The sequence below is a fragment of the Endocarpon pusillum genome, assembly GCF_000464535.1.
Source record: "Endocarpon pusillum Z07020 unplaced genomic scaffold scaffold5503, whole genome shotgun sequence".
NCBI classification, from domain to species: Eukaryota; Fungi; Ascomycota; class Eurotiomycetes; order Verrucariales; family Verrucariaceae; genus Endocarpon; species Endocarpon pusillum.
The window spans coordinates 4,179-31,153 of NW_006916518.1; the positions used below are offsets into that span (position 1 = coordinate 4,179).

Sequence of the window (26,975 nt, forward strand, 5' to 3'; positions counted from 1 at the left end):
TGGCTTTCAAGTCTTACTTAGTCTCTCCTGCAGATGACTTCGCGTTCTTCTTAATTCCTGTCTCGATTTATCGCCAGACAACATGAGCATGAAGCTGCGATTCCTCCGATACCTTGAGCAAATCCCTATAGATGCAAATGACGATGATCTGCTGCCTCTAAGTGGCAAGCTTGAGTATCAATCGATTATTGGAAGCCTCACATATAGAATGCAGGGCACTCGGCCTGATCTAGCGTATCCTGTATCGCTATTAAGTCGATTTCTGGCCAGGCCAAAGGCTATCCATATGGGTATAGCTAAAGGGGTCCTTCGATATATCCGCAGAACGCTCAGTTATAGCCTCAAATTCTCCAGAATAGGGAATTCAGAGCCTATCTTCTATACGGATTCAGACTTCGCGGGCCCTACTCTGCAAGATGGGATGAAATCAACCTCTGGCTACGTAGGATACCTTGCTGGCGCGCCAATCATTTGGTCCTCAAAGCGTCAAACAGCAACTGCGACCTCTAGCACAGAAGCAGAGTATATCGGCCAATTTAACGCCATGAAGCATATGGTCCATATCGGTCACTTTCTGACGGAACTCTCTATCCCCTATAGCACTCCAATGACGCTATTTGCGGACAACCAGGGCGCTCAAGCAACTGCACGAAATCCGGAGTACTACAGCAGGCTCAAGCACGTTGCTATAGCATACCACTATCAAAGAGAGCTAGTAGAAGAAGGACTTATCCAGCTAGAGCACATTCCGACGGAGGATATGGCCGCCGACGGCCTCACAAAGCCACTTCCGAGAGTCAAATTCAATCGGTTCATAGAACTGCTGCAGCTCAACACCAAGCCAGCTATCTAGAATCCGAAAAGGGTAATCCCCAGACCTCGTACGACCACGGCAACTTGCACAGCAGAAAGGAGACGCTCTTTCCTATTTTTCCCACAGGGTTTTCTAGGTTTTATCGAGGCTCTTGCTGACAAAACAGAAAGCTCATCCCTTGATACTCTATACAGAGTCCCAAAAGGGTAATTCAGAATGCTACAATGCTCCCTGAGAGGGAGTGTCAGAACCCCTGCGTATATGATACGTATCTGTTACGTATTAGCATGATGGTACAAGGGTCCCCGCATGCAAAACGCACGAAACGCTCTTGTAACCGAATTGAACGCCAAATGCTGTTTCTGAGCTGTTGCAGTAATGCGCTTCCATAGCTATTAGTGTGAGCAAATGCTCCTCTTGATAGGAGTAACTCAATCAATTCAATTGGTATCTCCGTACGCTATTTGCTACATCCTCTAACAGGAACCGGTGCGTCTTGGTCGTGATTCTTCAAATACTTTTCTTAAATGAACGACGAGCTTCGCCCAGGGTTCAATTGACTCGGCGAAGGATCAATAAGCTTTGGATCCGAGTACAACGGTATCAGGCAGAAGCAATGTTAGCTCAAAGCGAGTAACTTGGAGGCGGAACATGATGAGGTGGATGAACTGAATCCTATTACTCTCTGCAGAACATATCTAAGAAGGGGGGCAGGCCAATCAACTGCGGTGCGCAGGCGGTCACGTGATGCTTATGGGTCACGTGTTGCCAAGACCAAGATGTGGCTGTACTAGTACGTACACGTAAATACGGCCAACTCCAACAGAATAGGTACCGAATGTAGCCACTAATACTGTAAAAACTAAGCGGCATCAATCAAAGTGATTGTACGGAGAACCCTGTATGGATGATCACAAAAGAGGCTTCTGCAAGAAAGTGTGGCGATGTATTAGTACTAGTCGTTCTTAGCACCGTGCTAACATCACTTCTGCCTGATACTCCGTACCGTAGTAGTTAAAGCGGCCCCCGGGGTTGACTTGTTTGCTTCATGTATTAAACTTCAACCTCGTGGATTTCTATCATATCTCGAATATCCACAGTTGCTGCTTTACTAGAACATTGACCATGCGCTCAGCAAGCTATGATCTGGCGACATCCCCACCGCAATAGTTACCGAGCGGCAACAGCCCGCAACAGCTACCATGGCTCTACGCCGGATTTGTGGGCCTCGACTCTCACCTCGACTAATCCAAAAGCAGTTATTCACCCAGGTTGCAGTGAACAACTCCAACTCAGCAGTGTCATTAGAGGGATACCGACAGTCCAGCAGTGGCGACCCACATACCAATGTGATGGAAGACCTGCAAGGTCACTTCTTAAAAGCGCGAGTACTGACCAACATGGGCATTGTTGACGCACTTCGGAAATGGTACCCAAACCACACAGTGACACAGACGCCTGAGTCGACGGGCCTTTTGAAATTTGCAAAAGCTGGCCAGGCTAATGCAACGCTGGATACCAATATCGATTTCTATGGATCGCGATTTTACAAGCCAGCTACAGATCCTGCGAGGCAAAGCGGACGTTTAAAGGATAAGGTGGAGCTCGGAAGGTATAGCTATCGCTGGAAGGACCGGGACTTTCACGTTTATCTCGCGGATTACTGGGAAGGTGAGTATGTCAATATCAACAATTACTACATCCTCTATCCTCGGAGCCATGAAGACGTCAAGGATGGTCGATCCCAAATGGCTGACGAACTTATTTCCGCTGCTTCTCGGCATTTGTCTGACATAGAGGAAGAAATATGGGTGTACGACCGAGGATATTGGACGAAAAGTCATAAGCTGTGGCTGAATGTGCAATCATGCAAATGGGAGAACGTGGTCCTCAACGAAGAGATGAAGACCCAACTCATCAGCGATATTGAAGGCTTTTTTGACCGCAAGGAAGACTATGCATCATTTGCAGTACCATGGAAGGTAAGCCAAACTCGATCATCCAAGCTGCTTGGATCGCCTGTCCTTTGGATACCGCCTATCACACATCATTGTCCTCTGCACGTCCCCAGCATGATTATTTTGTCTTCGATCTTTATGTTTATTATTTTACTACGTGTTATTGTCCTGTCTTGCCCATTTTGGTCCATAGAGACACATTGTGCAGGTATCTAGGTCGATGACTAGTGAGGTCAGGCAATCTTTCAATTTGACCGTGACGAGTGGTTCAGTCTCTCCGGAACCAATCATGGGCTAATCTTTATAGCGTGGAATAATTCTTCATGGCCTTCCTGGAAACGGCAAGACAATCTCCATCAAAGCCCTGATGCGCTCCCTTGCCCTCCGTCCCAAGCCCATACCCACACTATACGTCAAGTCTCTGGGCAAGACCTGCGATCAGGATAATATTCGTGCTATCTTTGAAAAAGCTCGGGAGGCAGCCCCCTGCCTTCTGGTGTTCGAGGATATTGACAGCCTTGTGTCGGACCATGTCAAGAGCTTTTTTCTCAATGAAGTAGATGGCTTGGAGGGCAACGACGGTATCATGATGATTGGGAGCACCAACTATCGTATGTAGGCTCGTCAACGTTCTGAGGCCAACTTGAAGCACTTACTTACAACTCCTTTAGTGGACCGATTAGATGCAGGAATCTCCAAGCGTCCAAGTCGATTCGACCGAAAGTATCACTTCGCACTTCCTGCGATACCAGAGAGGATTCAATACTGCGAGTACTGGAGGTTGCTGCCCACTATTCCTAGCTCTTGTTGTGCGCCTTGCTTATATACACATGTAGATCAAAGCTGTTGGACAACACGTCTATCGGATTACCCACCCACATATCATCCGCAATCGCTGATATCACCGAAGGTTTCAGCTTCGCCTATCTCCAAGAAGCTATTGTTACCGCCTTGCTATCGATCGTTCAGACACAAAGAGCGAGTCATGCCAAAGCAACCACTCTGGAAATGTCTGAAAGTAAATCGAATGATCTCAGATCGAACGAAGTATGGCAGGCCATTAGCAAACAAGTCCAAATTCTACGCAAAGAAATGAAGGATAGCCGAAAAAGCGTAGAAGATGCAGGGAAGAACAGCGTCCTTGCTGATCCTCGTTCAGGCTCTGCTGCCTCGACTGGCTTTGCACCTGCAAGATAGGTCGGAAACGTGATGGGTGAGGTTCTTCTTTTCTGGGAAATACGCTCTGCTCCTTTGTAACACCACCTCTGCGTACATCACTTTTGTACAACACCCCTCTTACGTACAAACACCTCCTGCAACAACTCATCACGTCGTGTAAAAGATCACCTACTGTATAAACTCACCTCGCCTCCAGAATAACACTTATACACTTACTCTAACCAGTACGAATCGCATTCGCTCCCAGTTATGAAGTACAACCAATTGGGCAAAAATGAAATCCACTCGCACCCCTGCAACCCATCCTCACATCTCTGAAGGATAGATTGCCACCCCTCAACCTTGTCCATCCCCTCATACACCTTAGCCCCATAGTCCTCCACTTAACAAAGAAACATGGCAGCTCTCCTTCTCCATCAAGATCTTCATTCCTCGTAGCCAACCCCCTCTTCGTCGAGGTTATTTATGCCAGGCACAAGAATCGAGTTCTCAGTCCCAGTTCAACCGAACGTATACATACAAGATTACGCTTGCCTGTTTCCCAGTGCCTCGACCAAGGTTGGACAGGTCCTCAAGCGATGGAAACCCTCTTCTCCAACCTCCCTAGCAGCTCCCTATTGGACGGAATCGTGACTCCACTCAAGCCCACCGGGTGACTGGCACTACACGTCTCCACCTGACCTCCTGAAATCGAAGTACCACCCAAACAAAGAGTATAATAGTATGGTATGTGCTTTCGCCTCCATTCAATTTGACATATTGTACACCATCTTTCCGATCTGAGCGCGCAAAGGAGGATGTAGGCGGGCGAAACGACATTCAAAAGCAGAGGCGTAGGACTTCCGAGGACACTACACCACCCGTGGAGACATGTCGCTCAGAGTGACATAAGTAGAAGGATTCCGCTTTACGTAGGCCACCTCGCATCCCGGATCCCAGGTCTAATCTATGTATGTAGTACGTAGTAGATACATGCGCAAGCCTCTCGCTGGCTCTAGCGTCATAAGACCATGGCTCCAGTCTCTTAACTTTCCGGCATAACTTCTCAGATGCATCATCTCATCCGCACATTTGCAATGGTGACGACTGCGGTTTGCGAGGTGAGTGGTCTCGGCCCCAGCACACATGCACTTCGCTGGCAGAGTCAAAGAGGCCATCAACTGATACATCGGCTCGAGCTGTGGGCGCGGCGACGGGAAGGCCTCGCTGATCAGCAGGCTTTCTGCTATCGTCTCGAGAAGGTACAGAGTCAATGATTGTTGATCAAGCCATCAGCTAGTATCCATCAAATCAAATAAACCGAATCATGACCCCCGTTTGACTTTCTTATATCTTATCCCAGAGGTCGATTTGATTTGACTTGACTTGGTCAAATGGAGTCTAATGTTAGTACTACGGTAGGAGGCATAAGTAGTGTGAATTCGCCCTAGTAATCTTGTTATTTAACGCCCCTAACCCCAGGCGTCTAACGCGTTCAGCTTCTCCTTCTACTATTCTATCTCCCAGAACTGCTCGAATCATCATCGCCAGCGAGATGTCAGGCAGTCATTGAAGCCAGTGAGATGCATACTCAATTTGGGTACATAATGAGCTAGTCCTAATCGAGCGGTTTTGTGGCGTTCTACCTTGGCATTTACAAGCCATTACTAGAGTGCACTAACGATACTTATGGCTCCTACCTTCAATTGTAGTAGTAAGCAAATGTTTTGTTAGGAGGACTGTCAAGGATTTTCATCTCACAAACAGAGTCCGCCAAGACTTTCATCATTTCATCAAAAATAATCCCGGATATTTCTGTCAAGACTTCCATTTGACCAATTTCTCGAATTTCAAAGTCTTGGTTTGATTTAACGAGAGCACTGATCTGGTTTATTATTTGACTCAACTTGATTCAAATGGACACACTGCAAGCTTTTCTATGTGTCCAGGCCCTCGACAAGCTTATATTTGTCTCTCACCATGAGACAACTGAGTACAGAGTGATAGCTAGGCGCAAGAATTCGTCTTTCTACTGATAGACGTCCCATAATGATAGTCAGTAAGCCCTTCTCGGCTTATCCGCTTGGCCCATGCTGCTGCTTCGCGAAGCTTCTCGGGATGAGAGTGTCCTGCTCCTCCGGGAACACCAGACAGAGTTGAATACATTCTGATCTATGTGTTCGGCAGTTCATTGACGGCGTGGAGATTCCTTCATTCTCCCGAGTCAGTTTTCCGAAGCAAGGACGTCCGTTAGCGTAGCAGGTGCAGATGCCTATTTCTCTGATGCCACATAATATGTACTGGTTTAGCTAAGTAAGTAGCCACCGAAAACAAGCTTGGCTCCATCAGAAGCATCCCGCTTGACGTGGGAGCGGTAACCTCGACTTCATCGTGCGATTCGTCCCTCCAGCGCTCGCGAAGCACACCGCAGGTGAATTGTCAAATATTTGGGTCGCACAGCCTTGAGGCTTGTATCTCCCACGCAAACTTCTGTGTCAATCCCCATTACTGGATCGTTCATTCAACGTCTCTGCATTTCACATGTTCGAAGGGGCATGCGGCCGTTGTATCCTGATCGTGATCTCGCCTATGCTGTTCCTGTAGTAGACGAAGTTGTTTTGTCTGACTGAATGAATCCGAAGGTGCCGACGGATTCACAACTAAGTGTGGTCATGGCATCCTCAACTGTCTCCGTGCTGCTCTCCTTGCTGCTCGGGCAAGCTTATCGAACGTCCCTGTTAGCGCAACCGTGAATGATCCGAGTCAATGACCGGTCGGCGCGATTTGAACACATCCACACGAGATGGTTCCCGCGCAGTTTGACATTGATAGTGGCAGCACGGAATTCCCAAGTCATGTTCCCTCAAAAAGGCCCTGGCACATTTGCAGAATTGCTTGAAGCATTCGGCGATACAGTAGCAGCCGACTATCCCTGCCACCGAGTGCGGCCGTGGTGAAATCTGGGACATTGCAGAAAGAGGTATAAACTGAATCAGAAGTTCGGTCTTCGTTTCCTGCCAGTGTATTTCGAAGTAGCCTTGACAACCTTGCCTTTATTCTGCATCTGCTCTTTCTTCTTCAGAATCCACTGTTTGCTCCCCTTGACCTCTTTACCTCTCTTTCTCTTGCCCTGTAGTTCTCGAGCAGCCCTCCGATTATCCTCAACAACGACGTCCTCCATCCCCGCCACTGCTCGCGTCACATCTCCGCCTCCAACATGCAACAAGAGATAGATCTTTGCATTCTTCGTCCCACCATCATCTTCCAGTATTCCAGCCCCGAACCCAGCACGAGTCGCCGCCGTCGTGATCATGTTCCGCTGCTGGTCATTCTTCGGGTAGAATTGACACACAGCCTTCCCGCCCCTGTGTAAGCTGGCATACAGCGAGTCGAAGAATCGCCTCAGCCGTCCCTCTGGGCTGACGTTCGATGTATCCGCATTGCACAACCACTGTATCGCACTGATGGATATTGCCGCATCGAACGTCCCCGGCCGGAATGGAACACCCTGTCCAATATCGCTGAGGAACAGATCTCCATCGACTCCATCGCGTTGCAACGCGATATCAAGCATGCTGGGGGAGATGTCGAGACCGATCCAGCTGTGTTCTTCTCCAGTCAGAATTTCGCCGGAAAGACCGGAACCACAGCCAATGTCGAGGATGAAGGATGGCTCCCGGAGAGAGAGAAGTTCTAGGGCGCGATGCGTCATGGATGCTTGAATGTTCTGAATGCGGGAGGAGGTGGTGTACTTTGCGGATTCGGTGTCATTGTAGTAGAGGTCGGGAGGCCTGTAAGCAAGAGGTAAGGCTAGTTGTCCTTCAGACAGCGGGAGGAGTGTACCTACAGGGAATCTTCGGGGCGAGACATGGTGGCAGTACTTCAGATATGGGGCCGAGAGCCCTTGCGGCCTTGAGAGGAGGTGAGTTCTTCACCGCTCCATGGTGCTCAGAAACAATTAATACAAAGACTGTTTGCTGTGGGGTCCTTGGCGCTGTCATGCTCCACTGGCAGCCATAGGGCTGAACGCAGGGGCCCATCGGCCTGTTGTTCCAACAGCTCACAACTATGTATTCTCTCGAACTACACCGACAGACAGAGCATTCTCTCACCATGAGACACGACAGCTACACCAGCAAGACCCGGATTGACCTCATCCCAATATAACACCATACCCCCCTCCATCGCCTCATCCGGACAGCCTCACAATGTACATCCTCCCTGTCCTAGGCTACCTCGGCCTTATCCTCGGCTTCTGCTTCCTCACCCTCTCCATAGCATCGGGCCTCTACTACCTCTCCGAGCTCGTCGAGGAGCATTCCGTCCTCTCCGCGCGCCTCCTGCGCAGTCTCATCTACATCATCATCGGCGTACAGACTCTCCTCTGGCTCGTGGATGGGTTCCCCTTCCCCCTGACAGCCCTGGGCATCGCATCGCATGCCGTCTATGCGAGCAACCTGCGACATTTCCCCATCGTCAAACTACGGGATCCGCTGTTCATTCTCAGCTGTGTGTTGGTGCTGATCAATCATTGGGTGTGGTTTCAGCATTTTTCGCAACCGGCGCCATATAGGAATCGTGGGAGCAACCTGGGGAATCGATTTCGGGATCGATACCAGACTGCGGTGCCGCAGCCAAGCTTTACGGAGATCGCATCGTATTTCGGATTGTGTGTATGGCTGGTCCCATTTGCCTTGTTTGTGAGCTTGAGCGCAGGAGAGAATGTGCTACCGAGCATGGGTTCGGAGTATGCTACAGGCGAGAGAAATGGGACCGTGGGACAGAGAAGAAAGCGAAGGAACACTGGAATGGCTAAAGCTGCCGTGGATGGGGTGAGAGAGTGGGTGGGTGAAACAGGGGCTGTTATGGGACTCTGGCATGGAGAAAATGTAAGAAGATTTCAGTGAAGGATGGACGTGGACATCCCAGATCAGTCCTCATATTCCGTGATCTTCTTACTTCCAAACTGCGTGGTTTCCAATGCCAATCGCGCCATCACCACCAGTTATTCGCAACATGCCAGGTATACCTTGCTGGTGCAAGGGTAGCAGGTGAGAGGGTCGACAGGCTCGGTTCATCAACCTGACATATCCAGTCCCGGTTCAGAAGAAAGACATCACGACTTGCGGTGCTTACTTCGAAAGTGTCCGTCGCCATGACGCCTGATGCTGGAGAGACACCATTGATCTGCGCCTTCGACTCGTTGGCGGAGGCCACGTACAATCTGGTTTTGTTATCCGAAGTCAAGCGCCTCACGGCAGACTTGAAGGGATGCGTCCACAATGCAAGGGCATTGTCACGAGTCGTTGAGCTAGCTACGGTGTTGTGCCCTCCAGAAGGGTTCTTCGTTCACCGAGTCGTACTTAGGTTGACTCGTGTATTTGACAGGAGGAAGTAGAAGTCCGAGCGTCGGGAGGAAGCCAACAACTACAGCTGACACCGGACCAGGCACGGTACTGTTGGAGAACATACTGGGGAAGATACCGAAGGTGCTCTCAACTATCAACCAGATGGCCATCCCCGGTGGACTTGGCTGGTTGTGACCAGAAGTTGTGCTTGCCATCTTGGCGCCACAGACACTTGCAACGCAGATGCAGATAGTTGCCATGCCGAAAATACCCGTTGAACACAGCTTACGAGCAAGGTGGGGCATCAGGCGTGGGAGAACGGGTATCGGAAAGGGAATGACCTGATGTGTTAACAAGATAACGGTCATGGAATGGCCTGACTCACTCATGAGATCTGTGGAAACATCCATGGCATAAGCATAGTATGTGACAATGGCACTGCGTCGGTAGTCGGACGTCGTGCTGCACGAGGCTTGAGACAAGTCAGCAGACCTGTGTCAGGCAGACCCTGGCGACAGAGATCGTACAGAAAGTGAGGTACTTCTGCAAGCTCTCAGATGGGGTCAAGTAAGCTGCCATCACGGAAATGTAAGAGGCAACTACGAAGGCCACGATGCACCGCCAGATTACGGTGTAAGTCCGCTGCTGTTCGACAAGTCGCTTGTACTGCACGAGCAATACAATCTTGACGCCCCACTGACAAGAATAGAATAGCAGCTCATTGGCAAAGAAGACTCTGTAGATCAGCTCGGCGTCCTCTTGCAACCCGTATAGGGAGGCTGTCGACCAGCAAACACAGGCGTCGCTTTGAAGCTCGTTGGTGCAGTTGCAATGAACATGCTGCTAACGACCATCATGCAAGCCCAGGCGACTGTAATGGAATTTTTTCTCCACCTGCTAGCCGCTATACAGTGTTCAGCAGACTTTCGTCAGTTGGTGGAGTGTTGCAGTCGGCCAACAAGGAAATGTCTGAGTCACATTGACCGTCCCCTCCGTCACAGAGACCACACAGACCACACCGGCGCCAGACGACATTTCATTGTACAACGTTTTGAATGACGGGGTCCAAGGCGCTGAAAGCACACCTCCAGCCAACATCGACCCCAGAACCCCATCCACATCAGCAAGTCAAGTGCGTCACTAGAGGAAGGTTACGGAGTATTCATATAGCAGATCTCCGAGGACCACTCACGACAAGGGATCCTGATTACACTGCCATACATTTAGGTCGAGGCAGGCTGGACATAATTGTGCCAACGCTATGGGTTAGTTCTTGAACCAATAGCAGCGCATGACCCGCGTCGTGACAGAAGGTACCAGAGTGTACTTACGTAGTACGGTATTCTGGTCCTGCTCCGGCTGAAAACTCGTACCAAAATTGAAAAGGCTCCATTTCACAAACCGGAAGCGAGATTTTGTCAACTTGAGTAAAGACCGGGGTTGTTCGGTCGATTCAGAAGCTTTAAACTAAAGTGGTTTCAACTCCGCTCAGCGCTCTGATGGTTCTGTCGCCTTACCCCCCTCTTTCGGTGTGCAGAGTAATCCTCGTTCCGTGTGGAAGTGAAGAGGGGGGATTAATTCATTTTGGAGTGAGATGCTCCCTCAAGAGTGTGACAGAATATGAGAGAAAGGATTGATACCCCTTTTCGCCCCCTGCTTTCTGTTAGAGATCTCAAGTTAGAAGCTGCCTTCTTGTGCACTACAATATTTGATAGATCAGGCTTGCCCATTCTCGTTTGGACGACAGAGTCATCAGCTTCAGAATCGGTTGCACAAAGCTGATAGTCAAACCGCTGCCAATCACGCAGTAGCATCTGTGCCTGACAATGAAGCTTTCGCATTGATCTCCTTTGGACCGCCTGCACCCTTTCGAGTAAGTATAGATCTTGGCATGATGCCTGTGGCTAGCTACTAGTTAGTAGGCAAGGAAAGTTGGTATACTTCGATACCGGGCAGAAATACTATTAGCTAGTGCTTTGGTGAAAGAACGGACCTCACAGAAGATGTCCAGTCGACTTGGCGGTGCCATCTGGGCCTGTATGTGTGGACCGGAGCCGTGTTCAAGAGAAGCTCCGGGGTAATGCTGTACTTAGCACAGTATCAAACTAAACGTTCCTAGTAACTCTCAACAGCATTCATGTCCCTCACCGTAGTACTACATAGTACATCTGGTAAATGGACCTTCGGATCTGAGAAGGCAATACTACGTATGTTGTAGTCAGGTACGAACAGATTGTATTAACTGGCCGACACTCTATAAAACAGCCGCTTTTGATAGTGGGGAGTCAGTCGACGAGGTTCACAACAAGTTTGCCGTATCTACGCCGTACATACAGCTCATAGCATCGGCTTCCTCCCACAGGAGACGTTGCAAGTCTTGTTGAAAGATGCAGCTAACCAGGCTGTCTGACGTCAGATTCCAGCTGCTTGGTCAATTCTCCAATGCCCAAATGCCGGTGTCGCTGTCTCTTCTCTCCGGCAGGCTCTCAGGAGTGGGTGGTGGTAGGTTTGCCCCTTTGACACACAACCAGCAGCTTGCGTACATATTCACCATATCCGTATAAGTTCCGGGCCGCCGTTCGGTAGCAATCGTCGCCTGGAAGCCCAGCTCCTCGAACAACTTGAGGTACCAAGGCTTTAATGCCGCGGAGCGAAGCAGAACTCTGCCTCCCGGCACAAGAGCACGATTCAAGGCGCGGATCTGCGTTGCAGCGGTAGGTTGATCGGACGGAGAGAACCAATCCATGCTATCCATGATGACCGCAATGGTGAGAGATGAGGCTCGCATGGAGCTAAGAACACTGATGATGGGAGAGGTATGGATTCGAACAATATCGTAAAGCGAGTTATCGCGATAAGAGGCATGGGCTTCTTCGGAAAGGTACTCTGGGTGACAGCTGCGAACGTCAGCACTTGCAACTCTAAGAAGAGTATCATCACCAACATCTTTGTATATTGGCCTCTCAAACACAACGAGTAAAAGTAGTTTTCGTTGTTCAGCAGAGAATGCTCAACCACAGGATCTAAAGTGTCCATCATATAGTCCCAAACTGCCTGGCCGCATGCGGTAGGGGTGGCATTTGTCGAGCCTACCTTGCGCAGGTAATCATCAACAATCATATCCCTCTGAGCAGGTGGCACCCCGAGAGCTTTCCACAGAAACGCCGAATGACGAATGACCGCCCGATGTAAGATGCGACTAAGCAAGATCCGACGGAGACTCCTATGCCAGATGGCTCGTTGCTCTTTGATTGTTCCACAAGAACAAAGTCGTTGCACTTCTGTCCTAAGGCCGGCCAACATGAACAGGTACTTGGCTAACCGCACAGCGTGGCGAGATGCACCCGTCTCGTATAGACCGCACCCTAGCCGTGAAGTAAAGGTGCTCGCGTTGGCGATCCAGAACTGAAAGGCTTGTGAGCTAAGATGTGGACTCATCTGTTCCAGCAATAGTCTTCGAAAGTTGGGATGTCTGCCCAAGCCGAAGAGCTGCCATATGTCCTCGTACCCGAGAGAGGCGAACGCCGCAATCTTCAATTCAAGGAGATGATTTTGCGTGGGATTTAGATCGACAGCATGGATTCGACGTGGTTTGCATAACGCATAGGAAAGAATGTTGTCACCTGCGCTAGTAATTGCGAGGATGGTGTCATCTGAGGTGATCTTGAGTAATTTCTTGTCGACGGTTGGATCTTCCCACGTAAAAGCATAGATGTACTCGTTCTGGAACTGTGTATGTTGTTGGTGATGTTCGTCATAGTGCAGGCGGCACGAGTGATTCTGGTAAAAGGCAGAGGGTAGCGGCAGTGACAAGGACAGATTTAGAAGGCCGGCTGCTGCTCTCGTGGACTGCTTGGTCGTCGCATCTAACCATTCCGTAACGTGCACATCAGGGGATTCAACTTTTCCCTCAGCTGTCTCGGGTACTTTTTGACAGCCAATCCAGGTGTAATAGGGTATGCCGCCCAAGTAATAGTGTCTTTTGTTGTAGTTTAGGATCGTACCAAATCGATACTCGAGATAGTCGCGACGGGCTGGCTCCAAGGCAACACGGTCAAACTCAAACCAGCTTCTCCAGAATGCCCGGCCAAACCAATTGACATGTCTGTCAAATGAGCCGCCTCCGTAGTTCCTCCAACTAATGTCGACGACATTCTGCACATAAAAGTCGACGACGGACAGGATACCTGATGGAGCTAGAAGGGCTGGAATGGAGTCTATGACTGAGTGGAAATCTGGAATCATAGACAGAGCATACGACATGGTCACGAGTGATGCTTTGACACTGTTGCTTCTCTTGATATTAGTGTTGGGAGAAGGCTCGACGGTATCAGAGATGGCCGTTTCGTGGTTCTCCAGCCGGAACAGCCTGGCATCTTGACATATGATGCGCACGTTCTTCCAACCGAGTCGGGAGAACCGACGACGGGCAATTTTACAAAGGGACGGGGAGAAATCCACTAAATAAATCCGAGAGAAGTAGTTCGGCACGTCAATAAATTGTCTCATTGCTTCAACGTTGTAACCGGTCCCACCACCAATCTGGGTGGGTAAGTTCAGCCGAATAACATATTTGGACAAGGCTCTCTTACGTCGACCCATATGCGACCCTTGGGCATATCTTCCACACTTTCCCGAAACTTGAGTTGAGCAGCAGCTAGAGACAACATGTCTTCGCGTCCTTTTAGCAACCTCGCGCGCGTCACATCATAGCTGTCTGCTTGAGTGCTGTAGAAGCTTTCGAGGGCGCCCCGTTGACCATCGATCGAGACAGTAGTATGCGGCTTTAGGAATGATGCATAGAAGAAGCTCCAGTAGGGGACAAGATGTTCGGAGGCAGCCTTGAGGATGGCAGTCGAGGGGAGGCCGAGTAGTTGGAGGACGGAGACGAGGATGCCATTGCAGCAAGTCACTACGGCGAGCACAATGGCGAGAGCTCTGTTGAGAAAAGGCATCTTGTAGGACGCTTCCCAAGATAAGCAGTGCCCCTTGTGAAGCTTGCCGCCTCAGCTACATCGTGGTGGACATCTGTGCGTCTTTAAGCCTTGCTGGCTGGTGCCCCATGCAAGATCTATCCAACCCCACCTCCCAGGACCGGCGTCTATCCTCACGCAGCCCCATGGTGCGGCATTGGAATTTGCATATGTTGAGGGACATATTATTGGTATGGCGGCCAGCGAAGATCGTTAAGGCTTGTGCTTTGCTTGAAGCTACGCAAAGACCAAGGGTGATAAGCACTCTCGCCCAGGCTCTGTCGAGATGGGATGCTCCTGAACTTGCACGTTGACAGCGAGTGAAAGCGGCATGTGGGCAAGGAGGTTGGGATGATACGGTCGAGACTGGATGGGGTAGGGTTGTTGTAGTGGTAAGTAGTCCATTGTAGGGCGAGGCATAAAATTGTGGTGGATCATGCTGGCGTCCAATCATACGCTCCATGACGCAACGTGCACTTGTGAACGGCAAATGTCCGGTTTCGGCCATGGATAACACTGTATTGGTAGACATGGAGCACTCCGTGAGTGGTGTAAAAAGCAGAAACCAGAAATGAGAAGCGGACCTGGAGTCCACCGTCCGAGGTGAACATACGGAACTATAGGAGGACTTTGGTACGCTAGAAGGCGAGGGTATCTATCCCAGAAGCTTGAAGAAAAGAGACGACTGAGATTGTGGTACCATCTACTGATACTCCTTCGAAGATGCCACCTCTCTCATGCTAGTTCTCAAGTATACTGACGAAGCAGAAAAAGGTAGTTTGGGAGAGTATTGACGTTGGGATGTACTCAGGAGTAGACCAATGGGTGAGCCTCTGCAAAAGCTAAAGGCTTGCAGAGCTACTACTTGTCTGTGTGATCGGGAAGGCGTCCATTGGCCGAATGTTTGGACAGAAGATGGAGCAAGTTGAAGTGGGGAGTGAGGTCTTACGAAGATTCTGCCTTGATCGTGAATTCCGCTATATTGATGACGGCCTCCGGCACCTTTGAACGCCAGGCTATGCTACTCATCCCATTTCATCCCTTACTTCCACCTCACTTCGTATCCAAGGCTACTCCTTCTTTCCAGACCAAACTTCGACCCAGTACTCATATCGTCCCTTCCCCACCAAGGCATCCCTTTCGTCCTTCTCCAACTCTAGAAGATCTATCCCTCCCCAGCAGAACAGAGGCGCATCCTTGCTGTACACTTCCTCCAACGTGCAGATGCTTCCATCACACCACTGGAACTGCACACCGTTCTTCAACTCACTCCCATCTCCAGACTTGGCATTTATGAACATGTCCTTGGTTGTATTGATGCTAGGTTTCCAGATATGTCGGATACCGGATCTGGCAGGAGGATTGTAGCCGCCTTTGTCACAGACATGTCGATACGGTGCTTGGTGCGGTATAGCTCTATCTGTCTCGGAGTGTTTGCAACCTAGGTTGTTCTCATAGTTCTTGCAGATGTCTGCTCCTGATCTGTGTTTTTCGGCTGCAGGAGTGCAAAGATATTTCATTCGCGAAACGCTACCGTCACAGTTGAAGAAAGCATTCTCGCTCCAAAAGCACATTTCCGGCAAAATGTGAGGGGTGTAGGAAAACTTTCGTGGTGATTATGCTGTGGTGTGTTGGCTCTGGTACGTGTCGTGATGGGGCAGGGACTGTGTGATACAGGTAGTGATAACTGTTGACAAGTCTGCTTGATTGCTATTGCCGTAGATAAGTTGCTCTCTCTTAGACGGGTGAGGAACTTGAGGATGTGCAAGATGTTTTTATAGTAGCCACAAATTCTGACCACGACTGTTCGGCAAAGCTCGGCAAGGCATTTACATGTACACAGTCTTCCCTATTGTCATGTGACCAGAAAAGTACACATTAAATGAGGACGCCGCTTCATCAAACTTTCCATCAATGTGCCATGCAGGGGACCATTCCACATAACAAGCCTTCGACAGTCCAACAAAGTAAAGATGATTGGAGGCGATAAGTAGTTTGCACCATCGACAAACGAGTATGCCTCTAAGCTACTGTGAAAGGTACTCTCACCACTAGCAGCTTTCTCCAGGTCCCCAGTGATGAGCAAGGATAGAGTGCCCCTCACGTGGTGATAGTAGTGGGGCTTGCCTTTAGCTTTTCCCACCTCTGCTCCACCGCCGATGAATCGGGAATTTGCCGCTTTCAGATACTCACTAGCCTATCCTTCTGTCACAATCCAGGCCAGAATCGTCTTTCAATGTCAAGAACTTCCTCCCATAGCTCTTTGCACTCATCTTGTGCATCTTCAGTCAAAAAGAGCATTTCTTTGTCCATGAGGTCGTTCACAAGCTGCTCTAGCTGCTGTACGAAGGCAGCAAATTCCTGACTAGTCCAGTTGGGTATAAAGTGTTCCCTGAGTGCACCACCATCAGCATCTGAAATGGGGGCTCTTGATATATCGCTCTGCCTTGCTGCAAATTGCCACGCTTCAAGATAGCATCTCTCTGTTGCCCAAAGAACGATCAAGCCATTTAAGAGCACCCAGTCTGCACCATGAGGGTCATCTGGGTTGATAGGGGAGGAAAATCGCTCGAATAGGTTGATATAGTTGGTAGTCGCTATCGCCGGACCGAACGGGGCATCCGTGCTTCTCGCTTCCAGATCAAGTCCGTAGTTCTCTGCAACGTCCTCGAAGAACTTCAGCTCCCGAAAAATATTGTCCAAAGCTGCTCTCAGGGTATGCACAATCCGCCAGTGGACAGAATCGTCATGCTGAGGAAATGGAATGTGCTGAGTTGGCAGTTGCGCATGAGCAAGCAGACTACCAACGAAACCAATATAGGCTTGGGCATATAGTCGATCTTGAGCTAGCCATTCAGAAAGTTTCGCTTTGGTCAGAGTGCCATCACCCGCTGCTACGAGAAAAGCACTCTGCGTTGCTGCTTTGGACAGCTGACTGGAAGTAGACAACAGGAGGGATGTTAGAGACGGAGAAGGGGATTCATTAGACATGAGCCTGCTGTGCTAGAGAAAGCCGGTCAAGAAGGCCTGGAAGACTAATACTTTCGAATGGTGATGGTGAAGATGGACAGAGCAGCTCTAACATCAAAAAGAGGATGACGATCTGACCCCGCACAAGCCGCAGCTTCATAAATTTGACAAATTGAGGGGAAGCGATGTCGTTCAGCCCGTGGCGGTAAGCGTGTTCTCAACCATCCGATTCCATTCATTGAATAAGAGAGAAGTACAAAGCAGATGCCCCTAAATTGGTCCACGTCACCACTCTCAAGACTGGACGTTGTCAGGTTGAATGGCCTCCGGCTCCTTCAGCCCATTGTTGATGTCCTCCAGCTTCCCCTTCAATACCTCCCTTAGCTCGCTGTTCGCAGCATAATAAGCCCGCTCCAAAGCCTCTGAACCACTAATGATCTCCGCCTCGATTTCTCCCCTTCTCTTGAAGAGCTCCATCAGCCGAGTGGTGAAGTCTACGTGAACTGTGGCACTGTAAGACGCGTCAGGAATGCATGGACATTGGCCAAACTTCTGTTGCCGGCTGCCCGACGCAGCTTGATGGTGAAACTCACGACACGTCTACAGCTCTCTCGAATTGCTCATCAACCAGTTTGTCCAGTGCAGCCATGTTCCCATCAAATCTGGCTTGTAGCTGGTTCCTTTTTTCTATTTTGCGTCTATCTCTCTTGATACACCAAAACGTCAACGTACTTCCTTTGCGTTATACTGTATTGCGATTCCGATGTGGAACAGAAAGGCTTTTATGGGATAGTGGATATGGTGCAGACATACCGACTGCTGCATTCTTCTCGAGAGGGTAGCCGGATCAATGTTCTCCTTGTCTTGAGCTGGCATGAGGGCTGTCTTTGTGACCCTTTTGGCTGGCATGATTAATGCAAAGAAGAACTGAGTGCTAGTAGAAAAAAGAGACTCCAATCACAGGATTAGAAGTGATCTGCTAAATGTGCAGAAAAAGGGTGATAAGGACCGAAAAGAGAGAGAGAGAGAGAACAGAGAGGAAATGTAGAGTTGAAGGCCACCGTACGCTTGTAGTGGCACAGAAGTGAAGTCATCAAGCCCTGGAACAATCTAATATTACCACTTCCCTGCCATTGTGTACCATTACACGGTGCTGGGTATTGTAATTATTCGACGATTTCCAGTTCTCCCTGTCTCTCTTGAGCGAACGTATCCTTGTAACTCTCCCATAATCGTTTCAGCTCATCCACATACAGCCGATGTACCTCATCAAGGTATGCCTCATCCACCTTTCCATCTTTCCCACCCTGCTGCACTACTTTCACTGGTCGTCCCACCACAATATTGACTGATCGTCTATATGGCATCAGCCCAACATCATAATTGAAAACACCTCTGGCATGAAATAGTGGGACAGTGAAGCCCATAACCTTTTTAACCAACATCTGAAACTTGTGAATCCAGACATGTTCTTCGCTGTCGACCTGATCATAGAGCTCGTTTTCGCCAAACGCAAGGATTGGAACAAGGTCAGCGCCTACGCGGATCGCAAGTTTCACAAACCCTTTCCTGCTGTTGAGCACAAGGCGGAGGGTATAAGGCTGAGCGTCGAGACTTTCTTTTGCGCCACCAACGACAATGGTGACAGCGCGACCCATACCCGAACCATCAGCACCGCCCTTAGACAACAGATTCTCAATGCTTTCACGGGAAACTGAAGCTAGACCGAGCGCGAGAGCATAATCCCGATAGAATGGCAGACGAAAATTCGAATCCAAGGTCAGCAAGCTGTTTGTAATGCCCGGGTACAGATCAGAGAATCCTAATGCTTCGGTGCCAAAGGCTGCGAATGCACCATGGCTAATAATACCATGCGGATGATAGCCGAAAATGTATTTTCTTGTTGGTTCTAGCTTGACTGTCCGATGCAAGCGTGCAGGAAAGTACGACGCAAACAATGACCATATCTTGCTTCTTCGCAATCTACTTGAGCGTCGAGAAAGAGTTCCCGAAGTTGCCTCGTCGCTGTAGATGAGGATGTATACGAGGTAGGGAATGACCAAGGGCCAGGCTATGGGAATGGCACATAGTGCTAGGAAGATCGTCGTAAGGACTGGTATAGACATTGTGTGCCAGAGCACCACTAGTGTCTGAAGTCGTCGTTGGAGTGGAACATTAAGAGGTGCCCAACGGATGCTGTAGACATTAGCATATTCAAGATCGATCTGAACCGCAGGACTAACGCCGATCGTTCCCATCCTGCACCGGCGCGTCGACCGCTGGCAAGTTTTCCATTATCGGCATCTTCCTTATTTCCTGTTCTCTCCCTTGCCTTCGTCGTGAGTTTCGTATCGTGCTTGCGTCCATCCCCATAGGTCTCATCCGGTTTGATACTTGTCAACTTCTCTCCATTATGGCTAATGTGCTTATTGTAGAGAACACGTCCATCATCGATGTTTTGTTTTAGCTCATTGACCTCTGTAGAGCCATTGACATCATTTAGGCTTGCTGCACCGTTGGCTTGGAATGCCATTCCTCCAGCCGTACCATCACTTCCATTGGCGGTTGCTTCGGCATATGATTTTGGCGGTAAATTATGGTCGGCGCGTTCTTGAGGCGGTGAGGGCTCGGCATTTAGGGGAGCACTGACAGCTGCAGACATGTTGATTGATATTTTCAGTAAAATATGATTTCGATTGTTTCTGTTGCTTTTCCTCGATCCTCGACTCCTGAAGGGATCTCGGAAGAGCCCACAATTAGTGCGCTGCGCGCAACATCATGATGCGAAGTTGGTGGGCTTGAGCATACTGGAAGTATTGGAACAGTAGGATGAACCAGAGGAATAAATGTTTACCGGGCAGACCACTTCGGAACCCCTATGACGTAAGACTTGGTAGGTGTTAGCGTTTGGGAGATGCTCCGTTCCGTCATGTTTCACAGGATTAAGCTCGTACTATGCCCTGCAAAAGACGCTGACAAGAATCTGAATCTGAACAGCAAGCTTGCTGCGCTCTCATCCAGTGTATCCTGGTATTTTAAGAAATCATTCTTCGGATTCTGTTCACACTCTGATAGCCTTTGATGGCTATTGCTCGAAGCTAATGAAGGTCCTAGCTGGGAGAAATAAGGGTGAAGGCAGCGGGACAATCATTCTAAAACTCGAGTTTAGAACAGAAGCATGTACAGTTCCATCTCCACAAGAATAGAGCCCAGTTACAAAGTCTGTCGTCGTACCTGTATCCTCGAACATCGGGACTCTTTAACAATGACCATCCCAGCCTCATGACCATTTGCAAACGTCCCATCTTTTCGAAGAATGCACTCTACAGCTGGGATTTGCATTCTTGACCCATGCACAAATGTGGATGGCAATACCAATCACACATATTAGCTCGCGCGCGCTCTCTCTCCCCCTCCCTCTCCTTCCCTCTCCCTGAATATTCAAAGCATCGCTTCACCTCTCAAGCTTAACAAAGGTGAAGATGAAACCACTAAACTATCATGTACTTACCCAACACCAAGAGCGGCAGGAGCAAAAACGCAACGCCCAAAGTATGTGCGAGGACAGTTTCCAGGATGTGGATGACTAAACAGCCAGTGCCCGTGATCAATTTGAAAATGTCAAATTTTACGCCAGAAAGGTGGATATCTGGAGTTCCCGGATCCTACGCAACAGATTATAGCAATAAGAATCCGAAAAATCAGACGAATGACAAGATCAGCCGAGGATTTGTGAAGGGGTGCTGGTGAGTGTATTTGACCATGTTGACTACGGTCTAGCGGAAAGAGTAATTGCCTCTTCTTGTCCTTTAAGAGGGTGTGGAACCGGATTGATGATTACGACCATTTTGGCAGATTTAGGATATGAAGTGTCCCGAGCATATATAGCCCTACATGAAACAACCTTATAATTCCCTCATCATCTTCTTCTCTGCGCCTTGCAAGAGCATTCGGATTTCAGTAAGAGTCAGAGCGTAGTCTGAGACTGTACTCTAAATATTGAATCGGAGCCCCTCTTTCTGATCTTTGCACTGTTTGGGCCGACTAGTAGCACGCCACTCAACAGCAAGAATTGATAACACAATACGGAATATGCGAGCAGTTATAACAATGGTCCTTTGGGTATCCACCTCTCTGGCGTAAAATGGTCCAATTTATCATTGGCTCACTCAATGCGACTAATGTGGCCTTAAAGCCTTTAAGGTCAAATTTTAGGGATTTCGTTGGTAAAGAGAATAAGCATATATTTCCCGCGCGGTTACCAGCCAATGATAAATTGGACCATTTTACGCCAGAGAGGTGGATACCGGGGCCAGAAAACTTATAACTAACCTGGAGCTACCTGACGATCGCGCGAAAAGAGCCTTTAGAACAACAGCCTTACTACGGGTTTAAAATGAATGGAAAATGTACTGATATATGTTATGCCTAGACCTTTCAACAACTGATAACGTTCTGATACCTAACACGTTCAGGCTGACAAAAGAGCTGACAAGCCTGGCTCTGAGAGAGGGCAGCCTGTAAGAGCGTACTTGAGTACGCATTTCCCTAAGCCAGGCAGGTCTGCAGGGATCACCGCCAAATGGCGAGGCAGTTTGCTACCAAGAAAAGAATTTGCGATGAGTGAGAACATGCGAAATTCAAGGCTGAGGCGCAAGTCCAGGTTGAAAGACGTTGAACATCCTTGCGTCGCTGAGAAAGGGGTTATGCCCATTTCCGTCTGCCTCGGCTCCACAATGAAATCGACAGTGAAACAGATTGCCTCACAATCGTGCTTAGTGCCTAAGCAGTCGCATTGCGGGCATTGGTGCTGTTCCTGTGACTAGTGGTAATCGAGATGCTCGAGCTGCGTCTGCATCAATGTTGCAGATCCATTTTCCTAACCCTTTTCTGAAACTCCTTTGACAGGACTAGGATGTGCGAAAGAAGAACTACAGTACGAATCTATTTAAATTTTATTTTTGCTACAACTATTTAGTCCCTATCTAGAAGACGCTAGTTCCTATTTAGACAGCTTTAGTCATGTGACCTAAATACTGCCACGAGAATTCTCCTTGCGGTTGAACTTAATCGCTTTAATGAATATAGCTCTCGTCTAACTAGCTGATATCTTAACTAGTTTTGCTATTGATCATTAGTTAGGTCCTTGCTGGCTGATTACTAGCAAAATACAATGGGGCTGCCCTCTAAATGACCTTAGCTGAAATCTATCACGAAATCTATCATAAATTTGTGTAAATTTTGGCCAAATTGATTTCATTTTAAGGATCTGAAAAATTCCAGCGACCGCTGCTGGTACTGTAACTTAGTAGTTATTTCAGGTGATAAGGTTCCAACACACCGTGAACCTTGTTCTAAAACAGATGCAGTGTGGAGGGCGCAAATTCCCAAATTCCACAATTCCATGTCTAACTTCCCCATGCAGTAAGCTGACCAGCACTGAATTAAGTGGGTCTTCCATCCTTATGCCATATTGCTCACATCAGTGGAGACTTACTAGTACGTAGTACGAAGGAAGCACGTAGAGAACCGGGCCGATGACAGGGTACAGGTAGTTCAAGCTAGGTAGACCCATATTCCTCAATGTTGCGGATGCCGAAGATCCTACGCGGTGGATTGCTGTCGCGTAACCTAGAATATGGGAACGAATTAGCCGGATGTTGAATCGTAAGAATCCAGTAAGTCATCGTTAGGTAAGGCGTTTGGACAAGCACAAGTACAGAGAATGTGGTCCATCTTCGAGCCGGGAGGCCTCTATCCGGTCCCGAACCATGTCCTCATCGAACCAATGGCCACCGCTTCAATGAAGTTAGTAGGAAAAGGGTCTGCTCTGTAGACTGACACGAGGCTTCGGCATGTGGACAAGAGTGACCGCGTCTGGCCCTTGCCGAACTCCTTGCAGGAGATAGTTAGACCTGGTTCTAGAATGTCCTGAAGCTTGGACCCAAACACTTGATACTAACGAAGCCCTGGAATAGGGATCTCGAGCATGCATACGTAGTATATGCAGCCGAGTTGCTGTCTACAACGTAACAACGATTCATTCTTACCAGGCCGCTTGCGATTGACATTGTAGTACAATACTGTTGGCTGTTTGTCCAGATTCTTGTACGAACACCAGTTATTTTTGTGGACAGAAAGCTAGAACAGCCTGTCACCACACTACTTTAGAGCAAGCTCCCGTCGCAGCTGACATTCTTAATAGGTATCCTGTATTGTCCTTAGTTGCTTTTGAAAACCTGCAACTGTCAGTTTCTGATCTCAATACCTTCGTAATCTCCTTATTTGGTGGTAGTTGTAGTTAGGTATATGCAACGATTCTGGTCAAGGGTATCCAATCATCCTCATCCTTCAACGTATATGTACATTCTACACAAGAACTAAGTAGAAGCATAAACCGCCAACGGTCCCTACCGCAATGCCGCTAGAATGCTCAGTAACCGAATGCACGCATTTTAAATGCAGAGAACGCCGTCCCAGGCCTGTGGACCCCGTTCATGTCCGTAGATGCGGTATCAGATAGTCATGCCGGTCGTGTCCATGTTCCTCGACCAGTCAGAAGTTGACAACTGCAAGAGATATTCTGAAGGTCTTAAGCGCCAGCAATATATCACGCGCTCTTCACCTCCTGGTGTAGGCTAGAACGGCCAGAGCATTAGCAGCATCCTGCTCCGGATTGTCCGTTGGGGATTTCAATTCATCATGAGGCTCACTAGAACTACAATCGGACGACTGCGATGAGGCCAAGGGGGTCTGTATCCGCGGACGACCTCTGAACGAGGCCTTCGGATCATGGGGCGAAGACGGAGTGGGAAAGGGGAGGGTTCGTTGAGTCGGATCGCGTGAGATGTTGGGTACCCGGTCAACAGATTGTAGAGGCGGCAGCGGGCCAAAATGTGCACTAGGATTGTTGGCAAGGAGAGGAATCTGGATGCGCTGCCAGTTTGAGCCCCTTGGTTTATCATCCAGGAGTTGGTAGCGCCAGGGTTCATCCCCCGGCGTTATCGGAGCCGCATTGGAGGTGCCTGACGAATCACTCTGTGCAACCGAAGAACCAGAGCTTTGGTGAAGCAATAGCGGTGGAAACGCTGCTGCTCGAGTGACAGGACCGAAATCCACCGTCGGTGCAATCACATTGGCTGTCAAAGGAGCCAGCGACAACTGACCGGTGCGAGAATGAAGTTCTGGAAGATCACCCCGCGTCTGGTGAGGCACAATGGCCGACGGATTTTGGACGGCTGGAGTAGCTGGTAACCACGACTCACGGTGGTGAGACCTTAGGGCAGGCGAGTCGGTCGATGATAATGATGATATATGTGACATATTTGTGCTCATCCCATATCCCATCATAGTGGGTGGCAGCCCGGCGGTACTTCCTTTAGGTGACGGAAGACCGCTGTCATAGGATGCAGAGCTGACAGAACCAATGGACACATCACGCGTGTGAGCCGTGGAAACTGTCGGTCTCGTTTCCACTGTAATCTCAGTCGGCCTGCCTGAAGCACTCCCAATATTTGAATCCGATTCAAATTTCGGCCGTTTGCCCTCAGCTATGACACTGCTGTGCTTCGCCTTGAAGTCAGCTATATACTGGGCGTACTCCTTGTAGGAATTTGTCTTCTTGTATTTCGCAAGTTCGATGTTGAACTTTTCCTTTGCATCATTGGCCTTTGATTCAAAAGGCTCTTTTCCTTCAGGGCTCAATTTCTGCCATCGATCACCGACAAGCTTTGCGATGTCCGTAAAAGAGAGGTTCTGGTCCCGTACTTCTTCTCGGACATTATTGGAGAATATAACATAGGCTGATGGTGACCTTTCTGGTGCATGTTTGTCTGGTTTAGGATGGCGTCTGTACTTCCGTTTCATCTCAGTGCCCGCTCGTTCATGCTGGCCAGGTGGGTTAGGGGGTTTAGGGGGGGCATCACTGGTCTTCCCAGCTTCAATCGATGTCTCAGTGGTAGGAGACCCATGAGCCCGCTCATAGAGTACACCTCGGTGGTTAGCAATTTCTCGCTGAAGCTTCTAGTTTGCTTGTTAGTACTGTCATGTGACCCTGCAGCTTTTGAACCATACTCTACGATGCCCAAGTTTCACATTGAGCGCGTCTCTGGCCGAGAATTAGTTGAGCGAATTGTGGAGAGTCATGAGATTAATCTTACAAATCTCCCTCTTGGATGTCAAGAACAGTCTCCCAAGTATCGAACCCCTCGACAATGAACGAGTCGAGGTATTGTTCAAGACCCAGTCGAGTTAAAATGACCTCGAGTTCTGTCATTCGAGCGCCGTGACTGGAGAACCAAAGACTCAGGATCGCTTTTGGAGTTGTAAAGATAGACAAAGAGCAAGGTCTTTGGACCTTTGTGTTAGGGTCTTTTGATATTTGCCACGACACCATTGGAAACGGCTCAACAAGTCGAAGATCTCAAAAACAAGAAGGATGGTGTTGCGTCAGAGGTGGACACGAGGGGCCTCTCCACACGCAGAATAGCAAATGGTACAAGGGTCGGTTCCCAATCGGAAAGAGGTAAATAGGAAACAAATTGGGTCGAGGCCGCACTTCTCTGACAGAAGGAAGGGAAGGGTTAAGATGCAGAAAGTGTAAAGGTGGTAAGCGTGGCAGACACAATACCCGCCCGATGACGCCCTGTGTAAAGGATCTCAGAACGTGTACTGGTTAGGAGCAGAGGATATGCGATGGATAGGCGATGTGTAGGGTGGTCAAGTGAGCTTTGCCGAATCCAACGGCAAAAAGATGCGGGCGGAATCTTCTTCCGTAGTTCGAAGCTGGGACATGCAATTCGTAGGGGTTGGGATGGCAAATCATTCCAAAACATGGCTCTTTGACTGATCATTCAGCATGCAACGGTCTGGGCAGAAAGGCAAAATGTGACTGGCAGGCGGGTTGTGCAATCTTGATCGTCAAATCGATTGTGTCAGTACGAGCCGGATGAGAAAATGGCAGGGCAATTGTGTCTAGGCTGCCTATCCGTGCTTTTCTTGGGAACATTTGTATTTGAAAGGTATTGAAAGGTATTGCGCGAGTATATGGCCTCACCAAACAGTGGAGAAATACTGCTTAACCCAGCAAGATTACCCCTATGGTCATTGTTAGCATGGGTCCATACGGAGTACTACGTACGGAGTACTCCTTGGGAGATACTGAAGCTCGTGCCCCATTCAATTGATCCAATTGCGGAGTTTGACAGAATGTAATCCGGTACGTAATATATCATCAGTACGATTGGTCCACTGATACCTTAGTGTGACGCAGGGTGGGGCAATCTGGGCTTTAGTTTCAAGGAATTTGCTGGAGTAAGGGTGTCATGATACGTGTAGCACCAATAGTAGCCTTCTGGGCTTCGACAGATTTGCATGTAGTACAACCATGCTACTACATACTATTCGATGATAGATTGCATGGCAAACGGAGCGGAAAATAGCGTTCGCCTGGATTGGAACAAGAGATATTAAGCGTGACCAGGGAATTTGTGTCGGTCCCAAGCACATTCGAGGATGAACTAACACCGCAAATCTGCCATTGAAATCCCATCGTTGACAGCTAGAACCGGTTCTGCTGGTGTACTCCAACTATTTCGCGATAGTGACCGCAGGCATCGAGCTTTCCGCGCCATGAGATAAGGCATGGCATTGCATTGCATTGCAACACAGCAAGCAGCACTCGCATGTGGGGCTGATTACTACGGGGGGGTCTGAAGTAATGTTAGCTCAGCACTAGTATCTTTACCTGTAAACC

General features: G+C 49.0%; 11 protein-coding genes across 11 annotated transcripts; 3 read left to right on the top strand and 8 right to left on the bottom strand.

Moving 5' to 3' along the window:
• Positions 1-82: 82 nt before the first annotated feature.
• Positions 83-853, top strand: EPUS_09203 (uncharacterized protein; the record flags this gene model as incomplete). The annotated part of the gene is made up of 1 exon (XM_007806437.1): positions 83-853. One exon carries the CDS (start codon positions 83-85, stop codon positions 851-853), a length of 771 nt encoding a protein of 256 aa, XP_007804628.1.
• A 1,163-nt stretch (positions 854-2,016) lies between these two features.
• EPUS_09204 (uncharacterized protein) lies at positions 2,017-3,969 on the top strand (the record flags this gene model as incomplete). The annotated part of the gene is made up of 4 exons (XM_007806438.1): positions 2,017-2,796; positions 3,080-3,383; positions 3,444-3,552; positions 3,609-3,969. 4 exons carry the CDS (start codon positions 2,017-2,019, stop codon positions 3,967-3,969), a joined length of 1,554 nt encoding a protein of 517 aa, XP_007804629.1.
• Positions 3,970-6,922: 2,953 nt separating this feature from the next.
• On the bottom strand, positions 6,923-7,800 carry EPUS_09205 (methyltransferase BUD23; the record flags this gene model as incomplete). Its single annotated transcript, XM_007806439.1, has 2 exons — positions 6,923-7,721; positions 7,778-7,800. The coding sequence occupies 2 exons, from the start codon at positions 7,798-7,800 to the stop codon at positions 6,923-6,925; spliced, it is 822 nt and encodes a 273-aa protein (XP_007804630.1).
• Positions 7,801-8,138: 338 nt separating this feature from the next.
• Positions 8,139-8,837, top strand: EPUS_09206 (uncharacterized protein; the record flags this gene model as incomplete). The annotated part of the gene is made up of 1 exon (XM_007806440.1): positions 8,139-8,837. The coding sequence occupies one exon, from the start codon at positions 8,139-8,141 to the stop codon at positions 8,835-8,837; it is 699 nt and encodes a 232-aa protein (XP_007804631.1).
• An 88-nt stretch (positions 8,838-8,925) lies between these two features.
• Positions 8,926-9,857, bottom strand: EPUS_09207 (uncharacterized protein; the record flags this gene model as incomplete). Its single annotated transcript, XM_007806441.1, has 3 exons — positions 8,926-9,241; positions 9,294-9,750; positions 9,806-9,857. 3 exons carry the CDS (start codon positions 9,855-9,857, stop codon positions 8,926-8,928), a joined length of 825 nt encoding a protein of 274 aa, XP_007804632.1.
• Positions 9,858-11,709: 1,852 nt separating this feature from the next.
• Positions 11,710-14,233, bottom strand: EPUS_09208 (uncharacterized protein; the record flags this gene model as incomplete). The annotated part of the gene is made up of 3 exons (XM_007806442.1): positions 11,710-12,175; positions 12,223-13,820; positions 13,871-14,233. The coding sequence occupies 3 exons, from the start codon at positions 14,231-14,233 to the stop codon at positions 11,710-11,712; spliced, it is 2,427 nt and encodes an 808-aa protein (XP_007804633.1).
• Positions 14,234-15,321: 1,088 nt separating this feature from the next.
• EPUS_09209 (uncharacterized protein) lies at positions 15,322-15,825 on the bottom strand (the record flags this gene model as incomplete). Its single annotated transcript, XM_007806443.1, has 1 exon — positions 15,322-15,825. One exon carries the CDS (start codon positions 15,823-15,825, stop codon positions 15,322-15,324), a length of 504 nt encoding a protein of 167 aa, XP_007804634.1.
• Positions 15,826-16,459: 634 nt separating this feature from the next.
• Positions 16,460-17,242, bottom strand: EPUS_09210 (uncharacterized protein; the record flags this gene model as incomplete). Its single annotated transcript, XM_007806444.1, has 1 exon — positions 16,460-17,242. One exon carries the CDS (start codon positions 17,240-17,242, stop codon positions 16,460-16,462), a length of 783 nt encoding a protein of 260 aa, XP_007804635.1.
• A 273-nt stretch (positions 17,243-17,515) lies between these two features.
• On the bottom strand, positions 17,516-17,870 carry EPUS_09211 (uncharacterized protein; the record flags this gene model as incomplete). Its single annotated transcript, XM_007806445.1, has 2 exons — positions 17,516-17,732; positions 17,815-17,870. 2 exons carry the CDS (start codon positions 17,868-17,870, stop codon positions 17,516-17,518), a joined length of 273 nt encoding a protein of 90 aa, XP_007804636.1.
• Positions 17,871-18,387: 517 nt separating this feature from the next.
• EPUS_09212 (uncharacterized protein) lies at positions 18,388-19,883 on the bottom strand (the record flags this gene model as incomplete). The annotated part of the gene is made up of 2 exons (XM_007806446.1): positions 18,388-19,417; positions 19,465-19,883. 2 exons carry the CDS (start codon positions 19,881-19,883, stop codon positions 18,388-18,390), a joined length of 1,449 nt encoding a protein of 482 aa, XP_007804637.1.
• Positions 19,884-23,842: 3,959 nt separating this feature from the next.
• Positions 23,843-25,496, bottom strand: EPUS_09213 (uncharacterized protein; the record flags this gene model as incomplete). The annotated part of the gene is made up of 3 exons (XM_007806447.1): positions 23,843-25,243; positions 25,295-25,328; positions 25,381-25,496. The coding sequence occupies 3 exons, from the start codon at positions 25,494-25,496 to the stop codon at positions 23,843-23,845; spliced, it is 1,551 nt and encodes a 516-aa protein (XP_007804638.1).
• Between the last annotated feature and the right edge of the window lie 1,479 nt (positions 25,497-26,975).